At 34.3% G+C, this 25497-nt stretch overlaps 1 protein-coding gene across 1 annotated transcript in view; it reads left to right on the top strand.

Annotated features, from left to right (window-relative positions):
* Positions 1–25497, top strand: part of STK38L (serine/threonine kinase 38 like) — a 72756-nt gene that overhangs the window by 30033 nt on the left and 17226 nt on the right. The window contains exons 2-5 of the mRNA XM_039882444.1: positions 15488–15632; positions 19162–19213; positions 24301–24423; positions 24669–24752. Coding sequence (XP_039738378.1) covers positions 15499–15632; positions 19162–19213; positions 24301–24423; positions 24669–24752 — 393 coding nt within the window. The 5' untranslated portion in view covers positions 15488–15498. The remainder of the gene's footprint in view (positions 1–15487; positions 15633–19161; positions 19214–24300; positions 24424–24668; positions 24753–25497) is intronic.

Here is a 25497-nt window from a genome sequence, read left to right as displayed (position 1 = left end):
TAGGGGAAAAAAATCTAAGTATAGTGGAACCTTTTATAAAACCACCTTTGTGAGCTGAAAGTGTAAGTTGAATCCCTTTTATTGCTCCCACATCTACTCACACTCAATCACTCTTAAGTAATTTTTTTCTTATTATAAAAACGATTGTTTCTCATTATGGAAAAATTGGAAAATTAAAATGATAAAGGATAAAATTTAAGTGATCCATAATTACACACCATAATTTACCCTGTTGTTTTTTTTTTTATGTAATTGCGTTTATGTTTTACATGAAGATAGAACTTTGTATCCTGTTTACTTAACATTATTCATCATGTTACGTTTTATTGGGGAGAATTTTTTTCATTATTATTTCTGTGGTATTTCATGCTGTTATTATTTCACCAATCATTTTACCTAATTTTAAACATTTGTTTGCCATTTTCAATGATGCTTTTATTTTAAAAAATTCTACAAATCTTTGCTGCAATTTTGATTATTTTAAGATAGATTCCTAAAGGTGGAATTATTATATGTCAAAAGATATTTAAAAACTCTCTAAGGTTCTTGATACAAATAGCCATAGTCCCTATTAGAAAGGATTAGAAATCTACCAGTTAACAAACCTATAGGGAATGATATCAAGATGTTGACATAGGTCATTCTCAACTTCACTCCCCTTAAGGAGAAGACCAGTTAGTGACTACCTATAGATAAGACATCACTGTAAAAATCTCAGAACCCTAGGGTGAGGCTGAATCATTCTCCCACCCCGGGCTGCCTACAGCCCTTCTTGGATATTGTTAAGTATACTGTTAAGTATAGCCTCTGACCCTGAATAATGACTCTGGGCAGCTTGGTCTATGGTATTGGCCAGCTGTGGAGCCCACCCTACAGCCCTGCCATGCAGCAGAGCTCAGCCTATGGCTTGGCCCAATTGTTGAATTGGGTGGCCTCTCCCAGGCAGAGAGCCAGCCAGTGATCCCACCCATTTGCATGGCATAGTCTGTAGCTTCACTTAATGTGGGAGCCTAGACAATGAATCTGCCCATCTGCAGAGCACAGTCGAATCCATTCAGTACTGCAGGATATAGCTGGAGGTTCCTCCCAACCAGAGAACCTAACCAGAGACCTTGTCTAATAGTGGAACCCAGCCAATGTCTTACTTGATTGCAAAGCCCAGTTCGAGACCCTGCCAACTTCAAGGCACATCCTACAGTTCTGTCGAATTTCAAGCATAGCCCGAGGCCCTGTCTGACTGCAGAGCCCTGCCTGAGACCCCACTTCAACATGGAGTCCAGCTGGAGGCACCAAATGGTCAGGAAGCACACATAGCCTGGGATCCTATCAAACCAGTAGTGGTTATAGAGCCCTGCCCAATCATGGAGTCTATCCAGTCGTACCACCCTGCCAGGGAACACAGCCAACAGGTTAGGGAGCCCTCCCAGTGGCCTTATTTGAACATGGAGCCCAGCCAGCTGGCTCGCCCAACCACACAGCCCATTCAGAAGCATTCTCTCCTGACTTTAGAGTATGGCAGCAGCCTCACCCAACCAGAGACCCTGATAAGAAGCCCTGCCTGCCCACAGACACTAACAATACCCCAAACTGAACTGACTGGTGAAGATTTTTTTCCTCCCAGAGTGAACTTGTAAAGTCTGGAGGAGACCACTTATCTAATTGTGCAGATACCCACACACGGAATAGAAGAACATGAAGAATCAGGCAAATATGACACTATCAAAGGAAACTTTAATAAAACTCCAGTAGCTGCCCCTAAAGAAATGGATATCTATGAACCGTTTGACAAAGAATTCAGAATAATTCTCAAAGAAGTTCAGTGAACTTCAAGAACACACAGACAACTAAATGAAATTAGGAAAATAATGCATGAACAAAATGAAAAAAGTTCAACAAACAAACTAAAAAACAAAAACAAAACAAATCTTAGACCTGAAGAATACGATGACTGAACTGAAGAAAAATTCAATTAAGAGCTTCAACAACAGACTTGACTAAGCAGGAAAAAAAAATCTGAACTAGAAAATAGGTCACTTGATAAAAGAATGAAAAAAGTGAAGAAAGCCTATAGACTTATAGGACATGATCAAGAGATACAAATACACATTATGAGAATCCTAGAAGGAGAAGAGCAAGAGAAAGAGACAAAGTCTATTTAAAAAGCAATAATGGCTGAAAATTCCCCAAACTTAGGGAGAGAAATGGACATCCAGGTTCAAAAGGCCCAATGGACCCCAAATAGGTTGAACCTAAAAAGGGCTGTATTGAGACATAAGTAATCACATTGTCAAAAGTAAAGAAAAAGAATTTTGAAAGAAGCTTGTCACATACAAGGGAGCCCTTATGGCTATAAGCAGCTTTCTCAACAGAAATTGCGGTTCAGGAGATAATGGGGAGATCTGTTGAGGATCTGTTCAGAATATTGAAAGAAAACTGTCAACCAAAAATACTGTCCTTCACAAAGGAAGAGATAAAGACTTTCTTGAACAATTAAAATCTGAGAGAGAGTTTATCATCTCTAGACATAACTTAACAAGAAATGTTAGAGATAGTTCTTCAAGCATAAGTAAAAGGATGCTAATGGGCATTGTTAAAAACATGAATGTATAAAGCTCACTGGTAATGGTAAATATATAGTTTGTTTAACTCATATTCTTTAATTTTGTAATGATAGTACATAATTCACAACTCTAAAAGTTAAAAACAAGCATGTTAAAAATACAATAATGTTACTGGATACAAATAATAAAAAAAGATGTTAATTGTAACACTAATAACCTAAAATGTGAGGAGGAGAATATAACTATGAAGTTCTGTTAGCTGTTGATGTTATCAGCTTAAGATAGGATATTATAACTGTAAGATATTTTAGGTAAGCGACATGGTAACCATAAAGGAAAAACCTGTAGTAGATACACAAAATATTACGATAAAGGAGTTAAAGCATACTTCCATACAGAAAAGTCATCGCTTACAAAACAAGACATCAAGAGAGGAGGAAGCAAGGAACAAAGGGTCTACAAAACAGAAAGCAGTTTATAAAATGGCAATATTAAGTCTTTATCAATAATTACCTTAAATGTGAATAGATTAAACTCTCCAATCAAAAGACAGAATGGCTGAATGGATTAAATACACACATGAGACTTACTTTAGCTTTAAGGTCACAAATATATTGAGAGTGAAGAGATGAATAAATTTTTAAAATGATAACCAAAAGAAGGCAGGGAGTAGCTATTCTTATATAAGATAAAATAGACTTTAAGATAAAAATAGTCTAAAGAGACAAAGGCATTTTATAATGATAAAGGAGTCAGTCCATCAAGAAGATATCAGAGCACCTAAAAAATAAAGCATACTAAAGTAAAACAACTGAAAGAGGAAATAAACAGCCATACAATAGTAGATGGGAACTTTAATGTACCCTCTCAATAATGGATAGGTCATTCAGAGAATTAAGGAAACAGCCGATTTAAATAACGCTGTAGACCAAATGGACCAAACGTACAAAAACAGAACGTTCTATTCAACAGCAACAGAATATATTTTTCTCAAGTGCGCATGGAACATTTTCTAGGAGAGATCATGTGTCAGGCCACATGACAAGTCTCAGTAAATTCAAGAAGATAGTATGAAACTAGAAATCTCTAAAAGGAGGAAATCTGGAAAATTCACAAATACATGAAAATTTAACAACACATTCTTGAACAATCAGTGGGTCATAGGAGAAATCAAAAGAAAAATTTAAAAATATATGAAATAAATGAAAATGGAAACCCAACATACCAAAACTTCTGGGATACCCAGGACGAAAGTGTATAGCAATATATGCATACATTAAGAAAAAAAAATCTCAAATAAACAAATTATACCTAAAAGAACTAGAAGAAGAACAAACTAAGCCTAAAGGTAGCAGAAGGTAGGAAATAAAGATCAATGTAAAAATAAATACAGAGTAGGAAAACAACAGTAAGATTAACAAAAAGGTTGGTTTTTTGAAAAGAAAATTGAGAAAACTTTAGCTAGACTAAGAAAAAGAGAGGGCCTCCAAATAAATAAAATTACAAATGAAAGAGGAGAGGTTACTTACAACTGATACCACAGAAATACGAAAGATTATGAGACTACTATGCACAATTATATGCCAACAAATTAGACAAACTAGAAGAAATGGAGAAATTTCTACAAACGTACAATGTACTAAGACGATTCTGAAGAAACAGAAAATTGGAACAGACCCATAAAAGGAAAGGAGATTGAATCAGTCATGAAAAGTCTGCCAATAAAGAAAAGCCCAGGACCAGGGTTAATATTCAAAATATATGAGGAACTTATACAACTTAGTAGCCCACCTCCTCAAATAAAATAATCTGATTTCAAGATGGACAAAGGACGGGAATAAAAACATTTTTCCAAAGAAAATATTTAAACGGCCAGCAGATACATGAAAAAGTACTCAACATCATTAATCATCAGGGAAATGCAATCAAAACCACAGTGAGATCACTTCACAAATCTGTTAGGATGTGGAGAAATGGGAACTCTTGTACACTATTCCTGGAAATGTAAATCAGTATAGCCGCTATAGAAAACAGTTTGGAGTTTCCTCAAAAAGTTAATAGTAGAACTACCATATGATCCAGCAGTTTCACTCTGAGCATCCAGAGGAAATGAAATCACTATCTCAAAGAGATAGCTACACCTCTGTGTTTATTGCAGCATTATTTACAATAGCCAAAACATGAAAGTGTCCGTTGGCAGATGGATGAATGGATAAAGAAAATGTGATATACATATATATATATCATGTGTTTTACATATATACAAATTACTATATATATTTATATACATGTGTGTATAACAATATTATTCACCCATAAAAGGAAACCCTGCCATTTGTATAAACATGAATGGACCTCGAGGGTGTTATGCTAAGTAAAATAATCAGACAGAGAAAGACAAATACTATATGACCTCACTTATATATGGAAACTAAAAGCAGAAACGGAGAGCAGATTAGTGGTTGCCATGGGTGGGTGGGTATGGAAATGGGTGAATGTGGTTAAAGTGTACAGACTTTCAGTTCTAAGTTTTTGGGGTATAATGTACAGCGTGGTGACTGTAGTTAACAATATTGTAATGTATATTTTAAAGTTGCTAAGAGAGCAGATCTTAAAAGTTCTCACCACACAAAAAGATTTTAACTATATGAAGTGATGAATGTGTTAATTAGCCTTATTATGGTAATCATTTCACAACATTTATATGTGTCAAATCATTACATTGTACACCTTAAATTTACACAGTGTTATGTGTCAGTTATGTCTTTACAAAGCTAGAAAAAAAGGCATGCATGCATAAACATAGATGGTGTATGAGAAAGGCATCTCATGATAAACTGGACCCCAGGAAGAGGGTTTTCCCCCAGATTGTGGCTACTTTCTTATAGGGAACATATTACATTATTTTATAGTTGCCATGTGTCTTTGATTTACTAGTAAAATTGAATGTTTTTCATGTTTATTAGCTTATTTTATTTATGAGTCTCTATTCATCTTTTTTATTATTAGGGTCTTTATTGTCCCTTTACAACTATGATATTAAATAGCTGTGTAATGAGCTTGACATATATTTTAAGAAATATAATTTCTTTCAACATTTACCTTTAATATTCTTTAAAATGCACTTTTGATATACAGTTATTTTGCAGGTTTCCCTGATTACTATCTTTTAACTCATTCGATATATATGTATTTTCCAAATTTTTGTATAATGATACCGAGCACTATTTTCATTGTAAAGTCTTTTTAAGACAGTCCCTTCCCGTTCAAAGATTTCCCTTTCAAAGATATTTATCTGTATTTTCTTGTAATTTTTCTGAAGTTTAGTTTTTCTTTTTACTTTCATTGTCTTCCTCCTCTTCTTTCTTGTCCCTTTCTTTTCCTTTTATTTTTTAGTTTTTATGCTCACTCTTTTGAACCATTTGACATTTATTTTGCCCTTTGGAGTGAATTGGATATCTGACTTGCTTTTTTTCCAGATAGATAACCAGTTGTTCCAACATCATTAATTAAATAATTCTTTTCTTTTTTTTCCACAATCTATTATTAGATTTCCTCATAAAAAGGCCAACTTTTTTTTTGGATCAGGTTTTAGGAATTTATGAATATTCTCAATCTCCTCCTTGCTACTTTTGTGGATGGGATTATTTTTCCATTTTTAAATGTATATCTTTAAAATTAATATTTTAAAGGATATTTTTAAACTTTAAGTTGAAGTGTTTATTTAAAAAATAATTTGGCTTATGTTCACTGACCAACATTCTTTATAACAGAAGTGAAAAATACAGATGGAAACTCACTATGTTAGGCTGTGAGAAGTAGAGGGAAGCTTGGCTCAACTGACAAGGCAAAGAGAAGGATATACATTAGATATCTTTTTTGTTCATTTCATTCTTCCAGACCCCCAATTCAGAAACCATAGGTTAAATCTGGTAGGCCAGAATTCTCTGAATCATTGTGTTGTCTGTCTGTCTCCCTCTCTTCCCCACCCCTCCTCCTTGCCTCCCTCTTCCCTGACCCCTTCTGCGTGCTCTCTTCTTTCCAAGAATTTCCCCAGGCTACTAATTTCATGTCTATAAACTCAATTTCTAGATATATACATTCTCTATATAAATAAAATAGGAATGAAATAAATATGTACCAATTTATATGTATATTTATGGTCTATTAATTCTTGTTTCTGTTATTTTTGTTGTTTTGTTTTACCTCTGAATAGTTTCTTCTTTACAAATAGCTTTGAAATCCTTACTTTGGTCCCCCCACCCTCCATTCCCCTCTCCTCTTCCACTTCCTGCCTTGCATTTTGCCTTATTTTCTTCTCTTTTAGCCTAATCAGGGTGAGCCTGTTCTTATGTGTGCCTTTGTGAGCTCCAATTAATATAAATTGGTTTAAAGTTCTTTTAGGGATACTACTGCTGTCTAAAAGTTGGTATTGTATTCCCATTGTGGTGCTAAATTATAAATATCTGAAGTTGGCATTTCAGCTGGGATAGTTTATTTTTTTGAGTTAACTATATATAACTTGGTAGATTCAGTTAAGCATCTTTTGCAGAGAAAAGCTAATGCATTACTAGATGGGAATATAGCACTAGAGAAATTCAATTATGTAAATATTATAAGAAGAAATGGCTTTTTTTTCCTGAATATTTTTGAGAAAAATGGAATGCTGCCTCACCTAAACATTAAGATCTATAAACTGGCCAGTGTTTAGGTAAAATTGCTACTTTGTTTGGCAAATTTATCTTCATAGTTTAATTGTTTATATTTGATTTATAAACACTTTTTACTTCCTATTGGAAGTTGAAACTCAAATTTAGAGAGATTTTTAGTAATTATTTGAATCAGCATACGCAAGTAATCTGCCTTTAGCAACATTGCCCTAATCAAATAAGCTTTTGGGAATTCAACCATTGAAGTATATTTTGTCAGCAATAAAAAATGCCTCTTTCTAAAATAATACTGAAAATAAGAATAACATTAACTTGAGCATCACTGTGCTATCACCACCAGGCCTTCTCACACGCGCGCGCGCTCTCTCTCTCTCTCTCTCTCTCTCTCTCTCTCTCTCACACACACACAGTATCTGTGAATTTGCTCCTCTGGAATAGTGAACAGGGCACACGCCAAATGTAGAGAGTCACATTAACTAATTAAAAGCAAAATAAAAATTCTTAACACTAAATGCGGTAAATAGATTATAAATAAATTGGATGTCTGTTGTCTCATAAGAATCACTGCATCTCGTGAGAGATATGATTAGTTCTTCCCTAGAACACTTATTCTGCCCTAGTCATGCCTCCAGGTCACTACTGGCTTCTAGTACGACTTCTATGAAGAGTTCTTTTTTTACTTCAAGTCTTTTTAATAAACTGTTATGTGCTTTTTGATACATTTCTCTTCTTTCCAATTAAAGCAATCTAATTGGTCAAATCAAGTAGATTTTAAGACTGGGACAGGAAATATGCACTAGAGACTACATTTACAAACTAATGTAGGATAGCAGCCCAAGGCAGGAGGAGTGAGCAGGAAGATTGGACAGGGAAGAAAATTAATCATTTTTGCATATTTAATATGAGTCACGAGATGTTTTAAAATACTTTCTCACTTATACTTTATTGATTTATCAAACATTTACATGACATTTCTCCGTGCCAGACACTGTTCTACGTCTTTCGCAAATATTAACTTTCCTAATTCTTATGTCTTATTAACATAATTAGTATGTATACAAGTTGGTCACTGTTATCTTTATGTTAGTCAACAGGATTCTGAAGCACAGAAAGTTTAAGTAATTTGTTTAAAGACACACAGCTAGTGTCTGGGCCAATATTCAGGTCTAGGGCAATCTGGCCCTTCATCACTGTGCTTTGCCACCATTGAAGCATCACATCAACCCTATAAGGCTGGCATATATTATCTCCATTTTAGAGATGTAAATCGTGAGTCTGGTTAAATAACTCAGACAGGATCAGCCTTGAACTTATTTTCTTTCCCCACCAAGTTAGTTCTTCTTATACTACCTATATTTACTAATGAATGCTAGGACCATTTACCTAGTCATCCAAACTGGAAACCCAGAGATAATTATAGGTTTCAGTCTTTCCTGCTGAGAAACTGAGCCCTTTTAACCTCTTCTACTACTTTCTTAAATTAGGACCTCCTTCTATTCCTAAACAAGGGTTGTAATCTCAAATGCCTACAGGAAACGGCAGGTAATAAAAACGGGTGAAGGCGGCCAGACATGAGGGAGTAGAATGTTGATAGACTCTGGTGGGGTGCGGTATTGCTAGGATCCTGCTGCTTCTCAGTTTCAGCTGTCTATTTCCAGGTTGGAATGTGGGCTCATATTTGACAGATCAGATTTTAAAGAAAAACCAGAAATCTGGGTTTTTATGTGAAATCTTCCAAATTTCTAAATCATAGTGCAGCTAAGCAAAGTATGGCTGCTGTCCACCAGTTTGTAATCCCTCCCTGACTATATTATTGCGTCCCCTTAACCTGATTTACAGTCCCTTAGTCCAGCCTATTCCCAGCCTTTTTGCCATCCTCTCTATACTAGCATAATTTGTACAAAGTGCCAGTCAGATAGGATTTTAGGAGTGGTTAGGAGGGTTAAGTACATTAAAACATGTAACATTTTTAGAAGAGGTCTTGGTTCTTGGGTAAGCACTCGGTAAATGTTTTCTGTTGGCTGTTCTTCACTTAATTAAAAGACTAACTCCCACTTATCCTCAGGATAATTTTTTTTTCAGGATAATTTTTTAACATGGCAAAAAAAAAAAAGTATTTGTTATCATGACTTCTGTCTTTTCACCTTCATCTTCTGGTATTCCAGCAAATAAATAAGCCATTCTCTATACTCAAATGTATCCTTCTGCTTTATGCTCCTACAGCTCTTCCTCCTCTGTCCTGTCCATCTGACTTGTGACTTCCACCTCAAGATTCATATCAAGCATCTCTTCCTCTATTAAACCTTTGACAACACTTCCTTTTGGAGAGCTGATATTTCTCTTCTTTCTGTCCCCGTAAGATTGTGAACTTCCCTAAGGACAGGGACTATATTTTATCAGTCTTCATATTCTCAATACTTTATGCAGTGCTGCTACATAGTGTATATATGCAATAAGTATTGGTTGGAAATAATACACCTAGTAAAAGTTAGTGCTGGGACTTGAACTGTGAATTTCTCGCTCTTTGGATCGTACCTCAGGGAAGAAGGAAGTTGTGCCTTCTCACTCACTAGAAACCAAAATATATAGTATCTAACCTGAGCATATGTTATAGCATAATGGTTGCAACTAATGATGAAATTTCCAGGGCAATACAATAACATTAAATATGTCCTTTCCTCTGAAATGTAGTATGTGAAAACTAAGGTCAAACCACCAGTTTACCAATCAGGTAAAACAGTTCTGTTTTCCCACTTTAGAAACTTGATGGTAAATGGTTGGAGACATCACATCTATTTATAGATGGCCTGAGTGCCAAATTTGTTATCTCCTTTCCCCAGGCTTGATAAATGAAAGAATTTTGGACTTAACTATTGGTAATGCCTCCATCAATGAATAGGGGAGTCTGGAGAAAACACGTGAACAGGAAATTCAAGGGCACCTAGTGTTGTTTTTATCAGTCCAGGAATTCTAGACTTGCAAATTGTATCCTGTTCTTTTTCTGGCTAAAGAAAGGGCTTTAGTAGAAGACAAAGAACAGTGTTAAATCCACTAGAGGAATAAATTTGCAATGTAATAAGTGCCAGTCATTCATATCTTTATTTGTAATAATTTGGTCACTTCTGTTCTTAGTTTTGTTTAATTTGAAAATTTTAAAGCCCATTTATGTCTGGTTAGAAGGGAATATTTTCTTTCTTGTTTTAAACTCTAATTTCTAAAGACACAATCAAGACTAAGTAAGGGTAGAATTTTTGGCTTTTTTCCTGCAATTTTATCTCTCAAGTAGGATTTGATACTGAAGGTTAATGTAACTAGTTTATAATCCGAAGGAAATTATTATATATGAAACATCTGTAATTTAAAATCCATTAGAGTTCAATTACTCACTCATTTATTTACGGAATGCCTACTGTGTGTTCTGCACTTTGCCAAGTGCTGTAATACTTCCATTACAGAGATGAGTAGACATAGGTTTTACTCTGATTTGGTGTTTAAACAAAGCATACACGTTTGCATATATGTGTAACTACAATGGAAAGAACATAGCAATCATGATTAAATTACATTGTGTCTGGAAGTTGTTTTTCATTACTTGATACTCACTTCTGGACTTTGGAGTTAAACTCATTTCATCTCCTTATGATGAGAGAAACCTGATCTTCTGTTTATTCCTCATTTATAAAGACCTCAGGTTTATAAATTTTTATCTAAAACAATTTCATATTTATTTCTGTGTCAATAATGCAAACAATTCTTAGTTGTTAGAAATTGTTTTGAATTCCCTAAATTCTTTTATGTTTCATAAAAATTTCCCCAAAAGTTTTGCTCAGTAATATTTCTGTCCATCTCTAGCCCCCCAGTTTTGTTTTATTCTGGGAAAGCCCAGTCAGCAGCAGAGCTTTATATTGGTCATCTCTGGCCACTTTAAAATGGATAGAAGTGCCCTGGGCAAGATAGTGATTAGTCATCTTTTTTTTAAAGATTCCACCTTTCCTAATGTCATTAACCATTTCAGTCGAATACAGTTTCCTTTGTTCTGACACCATTATCACCGAGCATTAGCATTCTTCTGATCCTCATTATGGCTTTACACCTAGCTTGCCTATAAGGACAGAATGCATTTGCCAGAAGATAGAGGATCTGTTCCTTGTTACTCAATTTCTTATTGTGTAAATCAGTAAATTGACATTGTTCTTATATATCAGTCTCTTGTGAACTCTCTTAGGATAAAGGAGCTTCAGAATTTGATTGCTCTGGACACTGGTAACTGAAGGCCAGAGCTTGCCCATTGGCAGACTGAGCACAGCAGCCTGTCCTAAGAGGCACCTTGGCAGCCAGTCAGCTGCCTTCCAAGGCCACAACCTGAGCTCAACATACATCTTTCTTTTGGATTTCTAAAGCGTTTACTTATGTGTTTTTTCTTTGTGCTTTTTTTTTTTTTAAAGAGACATTATAAAATGTTTTTTCATCATAAACTTTTTCAAAGGAAAATATAGACCTTGGACAACTAGAGTTGGGTCTTAACCTTTTTTTCCTCCTAGGAACTGGCAAACCCATCTGAAAATTTTCTATGAGCTACAGATCTGGACCAGTCAGAAAGCACTCTGTAATCCCTAGATATTGCTCTTTGTTGGAGCTTTTAAGTGCCCCCTGCTGAATGTTGGGGGAAAAAAAAGTTAACAGGCACATTTTTCCTACTGTTTGAAGATAATTGTTTGTGAACTCAAATTTTATATACCTAAAGGAATCTCCTAGAATACTACTGGGGGTCATATACATTATCACCTTTTTTGGAGATTTAGGGTACATATTAGCATATTAAAGAGCTGGGAAGTCTTGCAGTAAGAAACTTGTTTAATTTTGTACTATCTGGATTGCCTCAAATTATTTCATTTCTAACTTCCAGTCCATCCTCCCCAGCTTCTTTCCCCACTCCCAACCCCAAACTCCCACTTAACAAACATGATTTGGGATGTCTGCTATATACCATCCTTGTTTTATTTTTCCTTTGTCTTTTCTGCATCTGATCCTGACACATAGAAATCCAAAAATGGTTTGATAGCATTGCCTTAGATTGCATTCCAAGAATAGCTTAGTGCTTAAAAATTATTTTGATGCAGGATAGGGCAAATTCTCCTGAAAGCCCTCCATTGAGAGAAGAAATATCTTTGGCTGAGAGGGTAGAAGGAATTCAAGTTAGAGTCAGAAGGAAAGTTTATTAGAAAAAGGGTAACACTCCACACACACAGAGCGTGGTCTCCTCTCAGAGGGAGAGTGAGAGGGACTGAGGAAGACGACAGAGAGACAGAGTAAAGAATACCAAGAGAAAGACAGTGAGAGGGACCCCTAGTATTCTGGGAATTCAGTTTGTATATCATTCTTTAGTTTCTGTGAGTTACAGTTTAAAGCCTTTGTTTACCCATCTCCTTTGATTTGGACATACAGTGAGGAGGAGAAGGGGAAGAGTATGTAGCCTGAAAGGCCTGCTGCCAGCCTTTCATCCATAGGTTCCCCAGGGTTTTAGCTATAAGGAATGAACAGTTTTATTTGTGTAGGGCAGCCACTTAAACACTCTGTTGTTCCTGTTTCCCTTTCACAGGTGTGGAGAGTGGGTTGTTAGTAATCCCAGTAGAAATCTTCCTTTGTTCTGCAGATATCCTCCTGGCCAGACTGCAGGGCTGATCAGCATATTGCAGTTTCTGAATGTATCTTGATTTAACACTTTAGTTCTCTTGCCTCCTCCCTACATTAATTTGACCATGAAAGTTTTTGAATTTCATTTATTTTTATTATTTATCATATTTAAAAATAATACTCATTATAATTAAAGCATTTAGCACATTAAACAAATTAAACTAAATCTCTAAAATAATGTCTTACAATTGTATAAACCATTGTGGCTTTGCTCTGTATTATCTCAGACGGTCTTAGATTCTGCCTGTGTACTAAGCAGAGCAAATATTATAATTCCTGCCTGGGGAAAAATGATGAGTTCAGAGTGTTCTGGTGATTTGAATAAGACCATATGATCAGTTAGCAGCAGGTCCTGGATTAGATCTATAAATTTCTGTCTCCTAAATTCAGTGATTTCTTTTTCCACAGTTGCTTTTTAGTCATCCTTTATAGAGTAGTTCGACTCATTCATTCATTACTGCCTGTTTGTCAGTGCTGTTGTGGTAAATACTCAAATTAGGAAAAGTTCTTGTATGGAGGTGTTCCTAGTTTAGTGGGATATAGAAATAGAGTGATAAGCACTAGTACCTGAGCTACATTGGTAAAAATTCTAGAAAACACACATGAAAGAATGCCATGTTATGTCTCTTCTGGGAAGGTATGTAAGCGAAGACTTAATAGTAAGACCGTGTGGTAAAGAATCAGTATTCCTGTGAAGAGAGTTCAGGACTTAACTGATTTGCGGGGATAGGTCAGGCGAGGGCATGGAGGCATTGAAGAACCAAGTATGTTGGGAGAAGGGTAAGCGGCAAGGAAGGGCAGCAGTGAGGCTAGGATGGCAAGGCGGAGTTAGCACTTGAAGTCCAGATTCCACAGCTCACTAGCTATGTGACTTTTCTAAGCTTCAGTTCCTTACCTTACAAGGCTGTTGGGAGGATGAAATGTAGTCATGCGTAGATAGTGCCACTATCTTAAATCCTCAAGAGAGAAAGGGAAGTTCAATGAATAAAATATAAAAATGTCAGTAAAATGTCATAAAATGTCAATAAATGTCATAAAATATCCTATGTATTCAGTGTATGTGAGTTGTCTTTATTTATCTTGCTAAGCTAATTTGATTTTCTGTAGACGGTGAGAAGACCTTAAAAATTTAAACAAGTAATGTGATCAGCTTCTTGTTATGAAAAGGTTTACAGTGGTCAGCAGAGGAACAAGTTTATGATGCTAAAATAATAGATTCAGTTTTAGACGTAAGGAGTTCGAGGCTCCTGTAGTACATTGAGGTATGTATCCAAAAAGATGACAGTTGAACTGGGAATTTGCCATAGTTAATTGTTTACTTTCAATTTATATACTTGCTTGACATTGAAGCAAAAAGTCTTTTGTTTCATTCTATTATCCCTGGATTCTAATCCAGTTCAGGTGCATATACTGGACTGTATCTTTGTGCAATTAAGGGGAGAACAGATGGGTGTTGTGGAGTAGGTGGCAGGTTTGGGGGAATACTTTTCAGGTAAGAATGCAATGTTGGACACTCTTGGCAATCTGGATCTTCTCTAGGATAGTCTGTTATGATTCTCATACATATAAGCAAAAATCTCTTTACGGAACCATTCCAGGGTTTTTTGGGGGGTTAGGGTCCAGCTGGTAGACTGTGGTGGGCAAATCTCTTAGGGTCAGTGCCCACCACAGAAGCCACCAGAGTTCAATCTGTTCCCTTATGAAGTAGCCATTTTGCTGCACTCTGTACTTGTCTAATTGTTCAGATTATCTTTTTCAAACCATTACTTAATTTAACTGGCCCAGTGGTTTTTAAAAGTTAGCACTTAAATGACTCTAGACACACTGTATAGTTAAGGCTACAAAACTTGCCTATTGTCATCTAGCTTGATTCATACATTTGTTTCCTGCCTGGTACCTATAGGCGTTTGAATATCATTTGAAAATGAAATGGACTTCATAGTCTGAAAAAGTATACTAGATCTTGTTATAGCACTATCTGAAATGACATAGAATTCAGAATGAAATAGGAGAGCCATAGACTCCACATAAATGGACTTCTTTCTAAAAGTAGTTTTCCTCTAAAACATAAAAATTGCTCTAGACTGATATTTGTCTGCTTATTTGATGTAACACTTCATGTTTTATAAAATTTATATGGCAGAAGCTAAACTACATTAATTCTTAGGAGACTTAACATTTATTGAGGCTATAAGTTATTAGCAAAATTGTGTGGATTTTATTTAGAATCAATAAGACAACAACAAAATAGAACCTTTTTTGTTTTGAATGCTTGTTGAATACAACCTTTGTACAAATGTATTTATATTGTGTGTGGACTGCCACTGGTACTTCTTACTGTTATTCACCCCTGGTTTTGCCAGCACAAAATTAATTTCTATTGCTTTGCGAATAGGGCATTTTTCCTTACTAGTATTGTTTTACTTATAATATGAAAGAGTTGGATATCTTAACTGTTAGGGTAGAATTTTGCTCAGTAGAAATCAAACCATTTCCAGAGTTTGTTATAAAGGATAGGAAGTTTTTTTCTACTGAATAATTTGTGTTTGTATGTTATTTCAGTTTCTGTTACTATGGCAATGACGGCAGGGACTACAACCACCTTTCCCATGAGCAACCATACCCGGGAAAGAGTGACTGTGGCCAAGCTCACATTGGAGAATTTTTACAGCAACCTAATTTTACAGCATGAAGAGAGAGAAACCAGGTATAGTAAAGGCTAGTCAGAATTTTCTGTTTAGTTAAATAAGCTGTTATTCTGTGAGCGAAGTGTAAACATATTGTCTATTCATAATACAAATATTGTAGGTTCCTGTGTTGTTTTTAAGTTTTTTATTCTGACAATGGACCTAGTTACTTGTTTTATTTTTTTCAGAATAGTTTCTTGTCCTGTGCACTCGTATACTTATTTCAAATGTTAATTGATGTTTTAAACAAAATGTTCCAAACCATGAAATTATGATATATCTTTATACTTTATTTTAGGGGGATAAGTTGTGAATAACTGACTTTAGTCCAAAAACATTTATAGTGTTGTGTGTACTAAGTGGGAATGGAAGAATAAAAAAATGAAAGATGTTGTTTCAACTTCATGAAACTTATATGAAAGAGTGAAAAGTATCACTAAGAGAAGGGCAAAGAACATAGAGATTGCTTTTGCCTAAGGCAACTGGGAGGGCTTCATAATGGTGGTGGCTGTTAAACAGGGCTCCTAAGGAATAGTCCTATTTATATATATGGAAGAGAGAGAAGAAAGATAAAAAGAGCCGGAGGAAGAATATTAGAGACAAAAGAAGTCACCATCAGTGCCAGGTCAGACAACATTCATTTAGCTCAAGTTGGATTTCAGCATTTCCTGGGAGCCTTGATGCTTTGTTAGTGTTGCTATACTCATGGTAGTAGAGACCCTCTATGAGTTTTGAACAGAAGATCAGATGATCACAAGTGTTTCTTTAGAAGAATACTTTAATTGTGTTTTATAAAGTGGACTGTGAGAGGAAGGATTAGAAACAGGAAAGGTTAGTGATGTAATCCAGGCAAATAGAAAGGAGGCTTGAATTAGGATGGTGAAAGCAACAATAGAGAAGAACTGACGGGTGAGAAAGGTTGGAAAAACATGGAAACTAGCCAAATGCAAAATGTGAGAGAAACAAGTCAATACTGGCTTAGATATGTCATGTCTGGGCAAACAGAGAGTGATGCAACTTTAGTGAAATAGGATTCAAGAAGACTCATGTTTTGAACTTAATTTTGGACAAGTCTAACTTCAGATTAGACATAGCTGAGGAGAGAATTAGAACTAGAAAATAAAACAGTTATTCAGAAGTCCATCTATAGAGACAGACAGATTAAAAGAAAATATGAGAGTTAAGAAACAGAATAGTGAGAAAAGCTAGTGTTATTATTTTTATCCAAAGTTCCTAAAGGAAGAAAGGAAAGAGAATGGCGCAGAGTAAAGTTAACCTAAGTGTCCATCATCAGCAAAAATTCCAAAAGATTCGATTCAGGCAGGGGGAAATTGATCACAAACAGAAGATCTAAATGCTAATATGTGGATAAATCCCAACAAAAATTGACTTAAAAACAACGTCAACAACAATAATAATGACTTAAGCATTTAAAAAATAGAATTAAAATCTTTTCTAATAGTAGACTATCAGGAGGGAAGTAAATAGAATTAAAGTGTTCTTAGATATCTTTGTATCTCTAAGGATAGAGATAAAATCGAGAGAGTGGGTCAAGATTGATTAATTTCAGACTTTGACAAAATGCACGTTATAATTTCTAAGGTAGCTACTAAATGAATAAAATTAAAGTTTGTAACTTCTGCAGAATAAGTTAGAAATAAATCGGAATATATAAGTAGTTAACATTAATTGTAAAGGTCATGGAAGTCTCATGATCAAATAAATCATCAAGGGATAGTGAACAGAGTAGAAGAGAACCAAGGAAAAACAGACCTGTACTTTTTCAGGAGGCAGGCACTTAAGTTATTCATCAGAATTTTAAAGGTTCATTGTCTTTTATTGCTGAAACCTTAAAGTAATTCGGTTTTCCCCTCTCTTTCCAAACAAAAGAAAGTAAGAATAAAAGAATTGGCTGTTATTAAAAAAAAAAAAAAAGCAGTCTCAACTTGGTGGTGCTATGGAAGTCATATTAAACAGTGAGCTCCTATTTCCAAAAGTTTATACTTTAAGAAAACATGATGAATTTTTAAGGCTTAAGTAATTGGATAAATACACAAGCCAAATAAAGTGCCAATCAACAAAACGTAAGAGCATTTTGGGAGGAAAAGTTTTTTAAAAAGATACAAGAGAAAGTCACAGTTGTTCCCATTAGGTTGTGGTGGAAACGGATGAAAAGTTAACTGCCTCTCTTCCCAGAATGAGGGATGCATTTATGAAGTGTTAGTCTTGGTGAGGATTCAAAAGCGGGAGCAGTATAGATTTGACAGAAGAATAAAGTTGCTTGTATGTTGATATCCCTCCTAGATTAATGGTTCTCTTACCCTTTGGATTCTTTCTGCAGAGGAGAAAACCCAAAATCATTCAGCAAGCAGCTCTGCAGTGCCCATAAGGTACATGATGGCAGGCACAGAATCTGATGTTAGGAGCTTATTCCATTCTAAGGTTGGGCTTAGGAGAATAATATGTAAGCAAAGGATAAAAATCAGTGTAATAACACCAAGGTTCCTATTACAAATGCTGAGAAAGTGGGTGAAGAATATGTTATTAGATCTCATCTTCTCCTTTGTTGGTAATTTTCCTTAAGGAAGAAGAAGTAGTCTTGGTAATGGTTTAGTGAAGAGCTTACCTTTGGACATATTGTCATAAATAAATACCAGACAGTGTGTATTATGGTTTCAGTCCTCGACCCTATTCTCTTGTGGATAAATCCTGGAAAGTTAATCTTATTCTAACATACTCCAAAACTAATTGGGAAGACCTCTCTCAGGTTTATCTTTAGGAAAAACCAATATGATAGAAATAAAATACTTTACATTCACATGCTGCAAAATTTGTACCACAACCATTTCTCTAGTTACTTCACGCATCCTGTCTCTTTACCATCCTCCCCACCCCCACAATGCTTAGCTTTTCTAACTCCAAGGGTGCAATTTAAAATAATGAATAACTGAACTTGGCTATACCTAGAAAAGAAAAGTTAATGAGTTACTTTTTATATTCATATATGACTTTCCAGTTTACAAAGAATTAGAATAAAATACACTCAATTGCATTGAAAATTTTTCCTTGATTGATTAGGAAATCAAGGTTTGACTAAGTGAATGATTTAAACAAGTTCATTAAGCTAAGTGTTAAAATCAGGATTCAAACAGGGATAGCCACCTTAAATGTTATACTTTAATCATTATAGTTACCTTTATATACTTCTAACATAAATATTGATAAATGTTAATGATTTTAGTTATGTCATTTGAATATTAGATAACATTATTATAACATTATTAAATATTAGTCACCTTTACTCTCAATTCATTTAGGTGGCTTTAGAAGTAAAATATTTATTTGGCCAGTATGTGAAAGCTAAATCTGAATTGGATTTATATTTTGAGAAAGAAAACTATTCTTAGTGATTATTTTGGTTCAAGTCGAAAGTTTTTTTTTTTAAGCATAGCAAATTGAAGTGGTAAACTTGAATAAATAAATGTATATTAAATGGGAATAGTTAGTAATATATTTAAAATTTAAATTATTATAATTTTTTGTGTTAAGGCAGAAGAAACTAGAAGTGGCCATGGAAGAAGAAGGATTGGCAGATGAAGAGGTAAAGTTAGCTGTAATTACTGTGACTATAGTTAACAGTACTGTATTATGTACTTGAAAATTGCTGAGAGTGGACCTTAAATGTTCTTACTACAAAAAGAATGTTATATGAGGTGATAAATATATTAACTAACCTTATCGTGGTAATCATTTCACAATATATACGTGTATCAAATCATCACGTTGTTTACCACAATGTTTGTTATATGTCCATTATATCTGAATAAAGGTGGGGGGAAACAGTAATTACTATACAAAAATACCCCAAGTGATTTTTGCATTTATTGATATCAGATGATTTTATAACTTAGATAATGTGGATTTCATCATTTGAACCCGGGCTTCTTACTTTGTTGCTAGGATGGATATCTTGAAAAGGAGGCAGCTTCTTTTTTCAAATTCCAAGAACCTGCGTAGATTTCATGAACAGCATCTACAGTATTCTAGTTTTGTGGAACAAGAAGAGGGCTCCAAGAAGAATCAATCAGTTGTCAAATCTTCTCACAGTTTTTGAAAATATATTTCTTAAAACTATCCAGTTCTGTAGTCTAATGCCACTACCTTAGTTTTAAACTAACACATATTTCATCTGAAGAGAAACTGCCCCCAACTGGTTTTTTCCCACTAATCTTGGCCCCACTCCCACCTACGGTTTTCCTGCACTCTGCAACTAGAGCTGTCTGGCCAAAGACAAATTGAATCATGTCCCTCTTGTTAATACCCTTCGTTGGCCCCTGAGTACTCTCAGGATAAGGGCAAATTCTTTAACATTGGTGTTTAAGACCCCTTACAATTTGGCCTTCGCTTATCTCTCTCTAGCCTCACCTCCCGTCTGTCACTCCACTCCCATCCTAACCAGCAGTATTGTATTACTTTAATTTCTGTGCTCTTGCCTTTGGCCTTTTTCACATGCTATTTCTGCCACTTGGAACTTCCTTACTCCTGCCTGACTCCCATTATTCTTCAGGAAGCTTTAGTTTTCACTTTAGGCATCACTTCTGCTAGAAAATTTTTCCTAATCTCTTGAGGTGCTCCTTCTACATTCTGCCATAACACTGTTTCTGTTAGCATTACATCTCCAAAGCTGGCAGAGGACTAGAATAAATATTTGGAGAATACATGAACAATGGCTCTTTCCCTCAAGGAGTTTACAGATTAGAAGGAGAGATTACATATGAGGGTGTGTAAAAGTATGTATACATGATGAAATGTGACAAACTTTAAAAATACAGAGATTTTTTCCCCCCTAATTCAGGGGATCAGAAAAGGTTACATGGAAGAGGTAACAATTGATTTGAACCTTTAAAAAGTAAGTAGAATATACATTAGAGTTAAGAGGTATATACAAAATGATGAATATATATGCAGGATTATGAATAATAAAGGGTACAGTCAAGGAATTAACACAGTACATTGACAGCACATAATGGAAAGCTAGGCTTGGAATAGTTTACTAAGGCAATAAGGAGATATAACCTAGATGAATTAGCTAAATAGTTTTTAATGATCAGGGAACAATTTATATAGTATTTGAAGAGTAGTCTTCCAAATGATGATTCGAAATCAGACTGTTATCTAATCTGCCATGCACTTTTCCTAGGACTGTACCTGTTTTTGTTTAATATTTGCAGTATTAAATGACAAAATATTTTATGATCTTGTACCGAAGGTGGTTACTTTGTTAAATCAGTCGACTCAATCTAGAAAACTCAAATATTACTATTTTAAAAATATTCATATTCTTTAAATTTTAAGTGAGAAAGGTAATGATTTAGATCTGTATCATTTTGTAGAGAAGAAAGCAGCACATCTTTTCTCATTTTTATTCATTAGTATTAATGACTTTCTTATTAATAACCTTGTAGTTATATTAATATACATTTTACATCATTATATTGATATAGAAATCTTATGCATAAGGTCTTAATTTGAAATCTGGAGATTACAAAAAGCAGATGCACAAGGTCCCAAGGAAGGAACATAAGTGGGAGAAGTCTATCAGGTTGGTTTTATAATGTCATCTTAGGTTACTTTCTTTTGATCTCACATACTTTGTATATTCATTCATAGGAATATTTTTTTACTTCTAAAATAAATAGATTTTTTTCCTTTTTCTAAAATATTTGATACTCACAGTTTATCTTTTGATAAAGTTACATCACTTTCTACTTTACTAAAAGAAAACCAGAGCACCAGCCCAGTTATACACATCACCTGGTGACTGGCATCAGCGATAGAGACTGATGAATTAGAGAACTGATACCCATCAAATGGAGACTGTCACTGTTGGCCTAATGTTTTTCAAGAGAAATTTGAAATCTGGACTTTTATGTGAAATCACCCACTTTTTAAAATATTGGGAAGTATTCAAATGTTTTAAAAAACTTGCAGGCCAAGTCAAGTATATCTGTAAGTTGACTATAGTTTGTAGCTTCCAGTTCGCAATCTTTGGTCTGCACCAGGACGTACAAAGTGCATGAGGATGATTTTCCTTATTCTTCTAAATGACTTGTAGAAAATGTGAGATGATTTTTCCCCTAAAAATAGTCAGTGGCCCATAATAACCATTTATAAAACCAAGATTTTTCAGTAAAGATGTTTTAATTCTATAAATGCTTATTATTAGGCCCCAGGCTAGGTCCTAGATTATGTCAGATTCTACAGAATAGACACACACTCTCAACCTAATATAAAATATGTTGGAATTATCTTTATGTGAGATGTATCTTTTCAAAATAAAATTGTTTTATAAAAATCTAGTTTTTGAATGAAAGCTAGTATTTATCCTTAAACTCATTCTGTAATAGAAAATTATTTGTGAAATCATTTGTGAAAGCTAATTGTAAAAACTGAACCATATAATATAGCCATGAAAAGTATATATACTGAACTGAAGTTGCTAGCTGAACCCTTTGAAATCTCAAAACTTCTGTATATATTATATCTTATACAAAACTAAGCACCCACAAATTTAAGCACCTACAAATTGAGAGTTTGAGGAACACCCATTTAAAAAGGAATGGAGAAAGGAAGAAAGCGATGTATTTTGTTTCATGTCACTTAAGAAAATCCCATCAAACGTGGAATATTATTAACTCTAATGGAAAACCAAAATAGGCAAGTTTACACTTGATCTTAGCCAAAGGCAGAGAAGTGATCAAAATAGGCAAATTTAAACTGCAGAAGAGAGCCATGAAATATTAAGCCTGTCCACAGATTTTGTTGTCCTTTTTGGAGGGGAAAGAATGTGATGACCACAAAAATGTTACTTGTTTTTCAAGGCAACTTAATCTGTACAAGTCGTAAGCAGATATGTCAACTTGCTTTTTTTCATCGATTTTTTTTTTAATGGGAACTTGCTTCAGCTACCTCTGCACTTCAACATGGACTTTAAGATTAACATCATGGAGTAGACTTTTTGAAAGTAATATAACAGTGCTATAGGTGATATCCTACTTTTGTAGGATCCTGTATTCCACACACTTGTGATTCTCCCTTTTTGTCATTAAATAGCTGTCTCCAGCTATGTAAACATTGTTTACTTACCGCATTACACAACCTATCAGATATTAGTGAACATTATTTTCTTTAGCTCTCTGTCAATTTTGAACATAATTTATGAAATTGTCATAATGTTATATTTTCCATTTAGATTAGACAAATTTCTGAAACTACATCCATCTGTACTGTTTCATAATTCATAAAGTCAGAAATTCAGAATGTCTCAAAATTTTTATATTTATGTAATTTTGTCTTTACTGCTTTGAAAAACAGTATTATAGTGCCACCATGTGGCCTTTTTTTTATTATAGTCTTAAATTTAAAACAAACTACTTTGAAAAACATCTTTTTGTTTTACTAGTAATTCAGTAATTAATTTTTTAAACTGTTAGTCAAAAGGCATTTTTGAATTAAAAAAATAGTCCTTGCTGTCCCCCATCATTGATGTGCCTGAATGTGTAACTTCCTTTAGCTGTTTAATCATGTTTAAATTGAAGACATAATTTTAAAAAGTTATCCTCTTAGATTAACTTTGTTAGAAGTATCAGAATTCCATTGCACTAATGATACATAATTACATATTTCTGATTAATAGTTCACTTAACCCTTTTAAAAACAGACACAGGGCAAGAAGGGACTGTTTAGTGGGTTATACCTGAGCTGCATTTAGGAGTAATGTTTCTGAGCTGTTATGGTTATTTTGACTTGTGCCCTCCTTAGAACTAAACAAGTGAAAGCTTGATAGGGTTCAGGTGAAGATGAACAGGGGTTTAATTTCTTCACTGATTTTGTTTATTTCCCATTCTGTTACTTCTACTAGGAGCTATGTCAAAAGACTGGATTTTGTTTGGTGAGGGGAAAAATAAAATATAGGACAATGAAATAAATGCCCTTTCTAAATGTAACTTTCATGTAATTCATATTGTTTCTTATTAATGCTAGTGATCTTTTGCTGATTTTTGAAGAATGAATTATGAAATTCCTGACATGAATATTTTAATAAATTCTTTGTATAGTTATTTTTTGTTGCAATTTCATATTTTCAGGAAGTTGTATGCCAAGTCTCAAGCAGTTTATTAAAATTCATCCAAGAATAAATTCTACCATAAGTAAATTTCTATGGAAATATTGCTGTTGTGTTATTTTGGTATCATAAGTCTCAGTAATTGTGACAGAACAACCTTGGAATTTAGAGAATTGAAGCAAACTAGATTTCTTGATAATAAAAATCAGTATCAGACTACTGTTAGCATTTCTTAAAGTTTAGTTTTTATATTTGAATTAAATGAGCATATAGATGAAAGAATATGATAAACTAGTTAAGACGAAATATTTAATGGAGTATACCTCAAGAATAAAGATTTATCAGTCCTTAAAAGTTTTGTAAAGTTCTCTTTAGATTTTTAATTCTTTCCATGCTTAATAAATACCTGACTTTGATAAATAAGTTATCACTAGTATATAACATTTAAGATACTTCACCCCCATTTTTCTGTGTGTCATCTTTATTTAATATTGTAGGTTTTCTTTGAAATAATCTGATTTTAAAGTAATTATTTTAAACTGTCTTTTTATTTTTTTTAATAGAAAAAGTTACGCCGATCACAACATGCTCGCAAGGAAACAGAGTTTTTACGACTCAAGAGGACCAGACTTGGCTTGGATGACTTCGAGTCTCTGAAAGTTATAGGAAGAGGAGCATTTGGAGAGGTGTGATTCTTTTTAAAAGAAGTCATTGCTATTGAAAATATATATCTAAAGATAGTTTAAAATATGTATTAAAATGTTTAATATGTATTAAGAGATGGTTTAATGTATTAAAATAGTTTAATAGGATTCCTAAATTGTTGTCAATGGCAAATTGCAACATTGCTTTCTTTAAAGGAACTTACCTTTTGCTCCTAAATTAATAGTAGTGACTAACATTTATAATATGATCAATTTTTACATTTTAGGTGAGGCTGGTCCAGAAGAAAGACACAGGCCATATCTATGCAATGAAGATATTGAGAAAAGCTGATATGCTTGAAAAAGAGCAGGTATGTTCTTTAACACATGTAACCAAAGGAACATCCACTGACTAGGTATTAGAGTAAGGGTTGATATTGAAATTTTTTGAAAAAAATCCAGGCATCTTACTATATAATCTATTAATCTTTTGATAGCCTGTTTCATTATGTCTTGATATAGCTAAAATTTCTTCTAAATTTATAATGTAAATATGTATTAGTCTGTTCAGGCTGCCATGACAAAATACCACAGATAGGGTGCATAAAACAACAGAAATTTATTTTCTCACAGTTACGGAGAGTGGAAATCTAACATCGAGATTCTGAGTTCGTTTTTTGGTGAGGGCTTTTTTCTTGGTTTGCAGGTAGTTGCTGTATCATTAAATCACCACATTGCCTTTCCTGGGTTTGTGCACACAGAGAGAGAGTGTGAGGTCACTGGTGTCTCTTTATAAGGACAGGAACACCACCCCACACCCCAACCTCACTTAACCTTAATTACCTCCTTAGAGGCCCCATCTCTAAATCTAGTTATGCTGGGGGTTAGGGCATCAGCATCTGAATTTGGAGAAAACACAAACATTCATTCTGTAACAAAATACCTTCTTCAGTGAAAATAAAGGACAGTTCTCACTACCCTCAGTCCCTATCACATATCAAAAAAGCAAATTCTCAGGAGAATTTGCTGATTTTACTTATTTCCTAAATCTGTAACCACTCCAATTTCATAATCTGGGCTCTATCTCTGTTTCTTGTGACTTTAGTTTACAGAGTG

The sequence above is a fragment of the Pteropus medius genome, unplaced genomic scaffold (assembly GCF_902729225.1).
Source record: "Pteropus medius unplaced genomic scaffold, Ma_sr-lr_union100, whole genome shotgun sequence".
Lineage (NCBI taxonomy): Eukaryota > Metazoa > Chordata > Mammalia > Chiroptera > Pteropodidae > Pteropus > Pteropus medius.
This window is presented reverse-complemented; position numbering and strand designations above follow the sequence as displayed.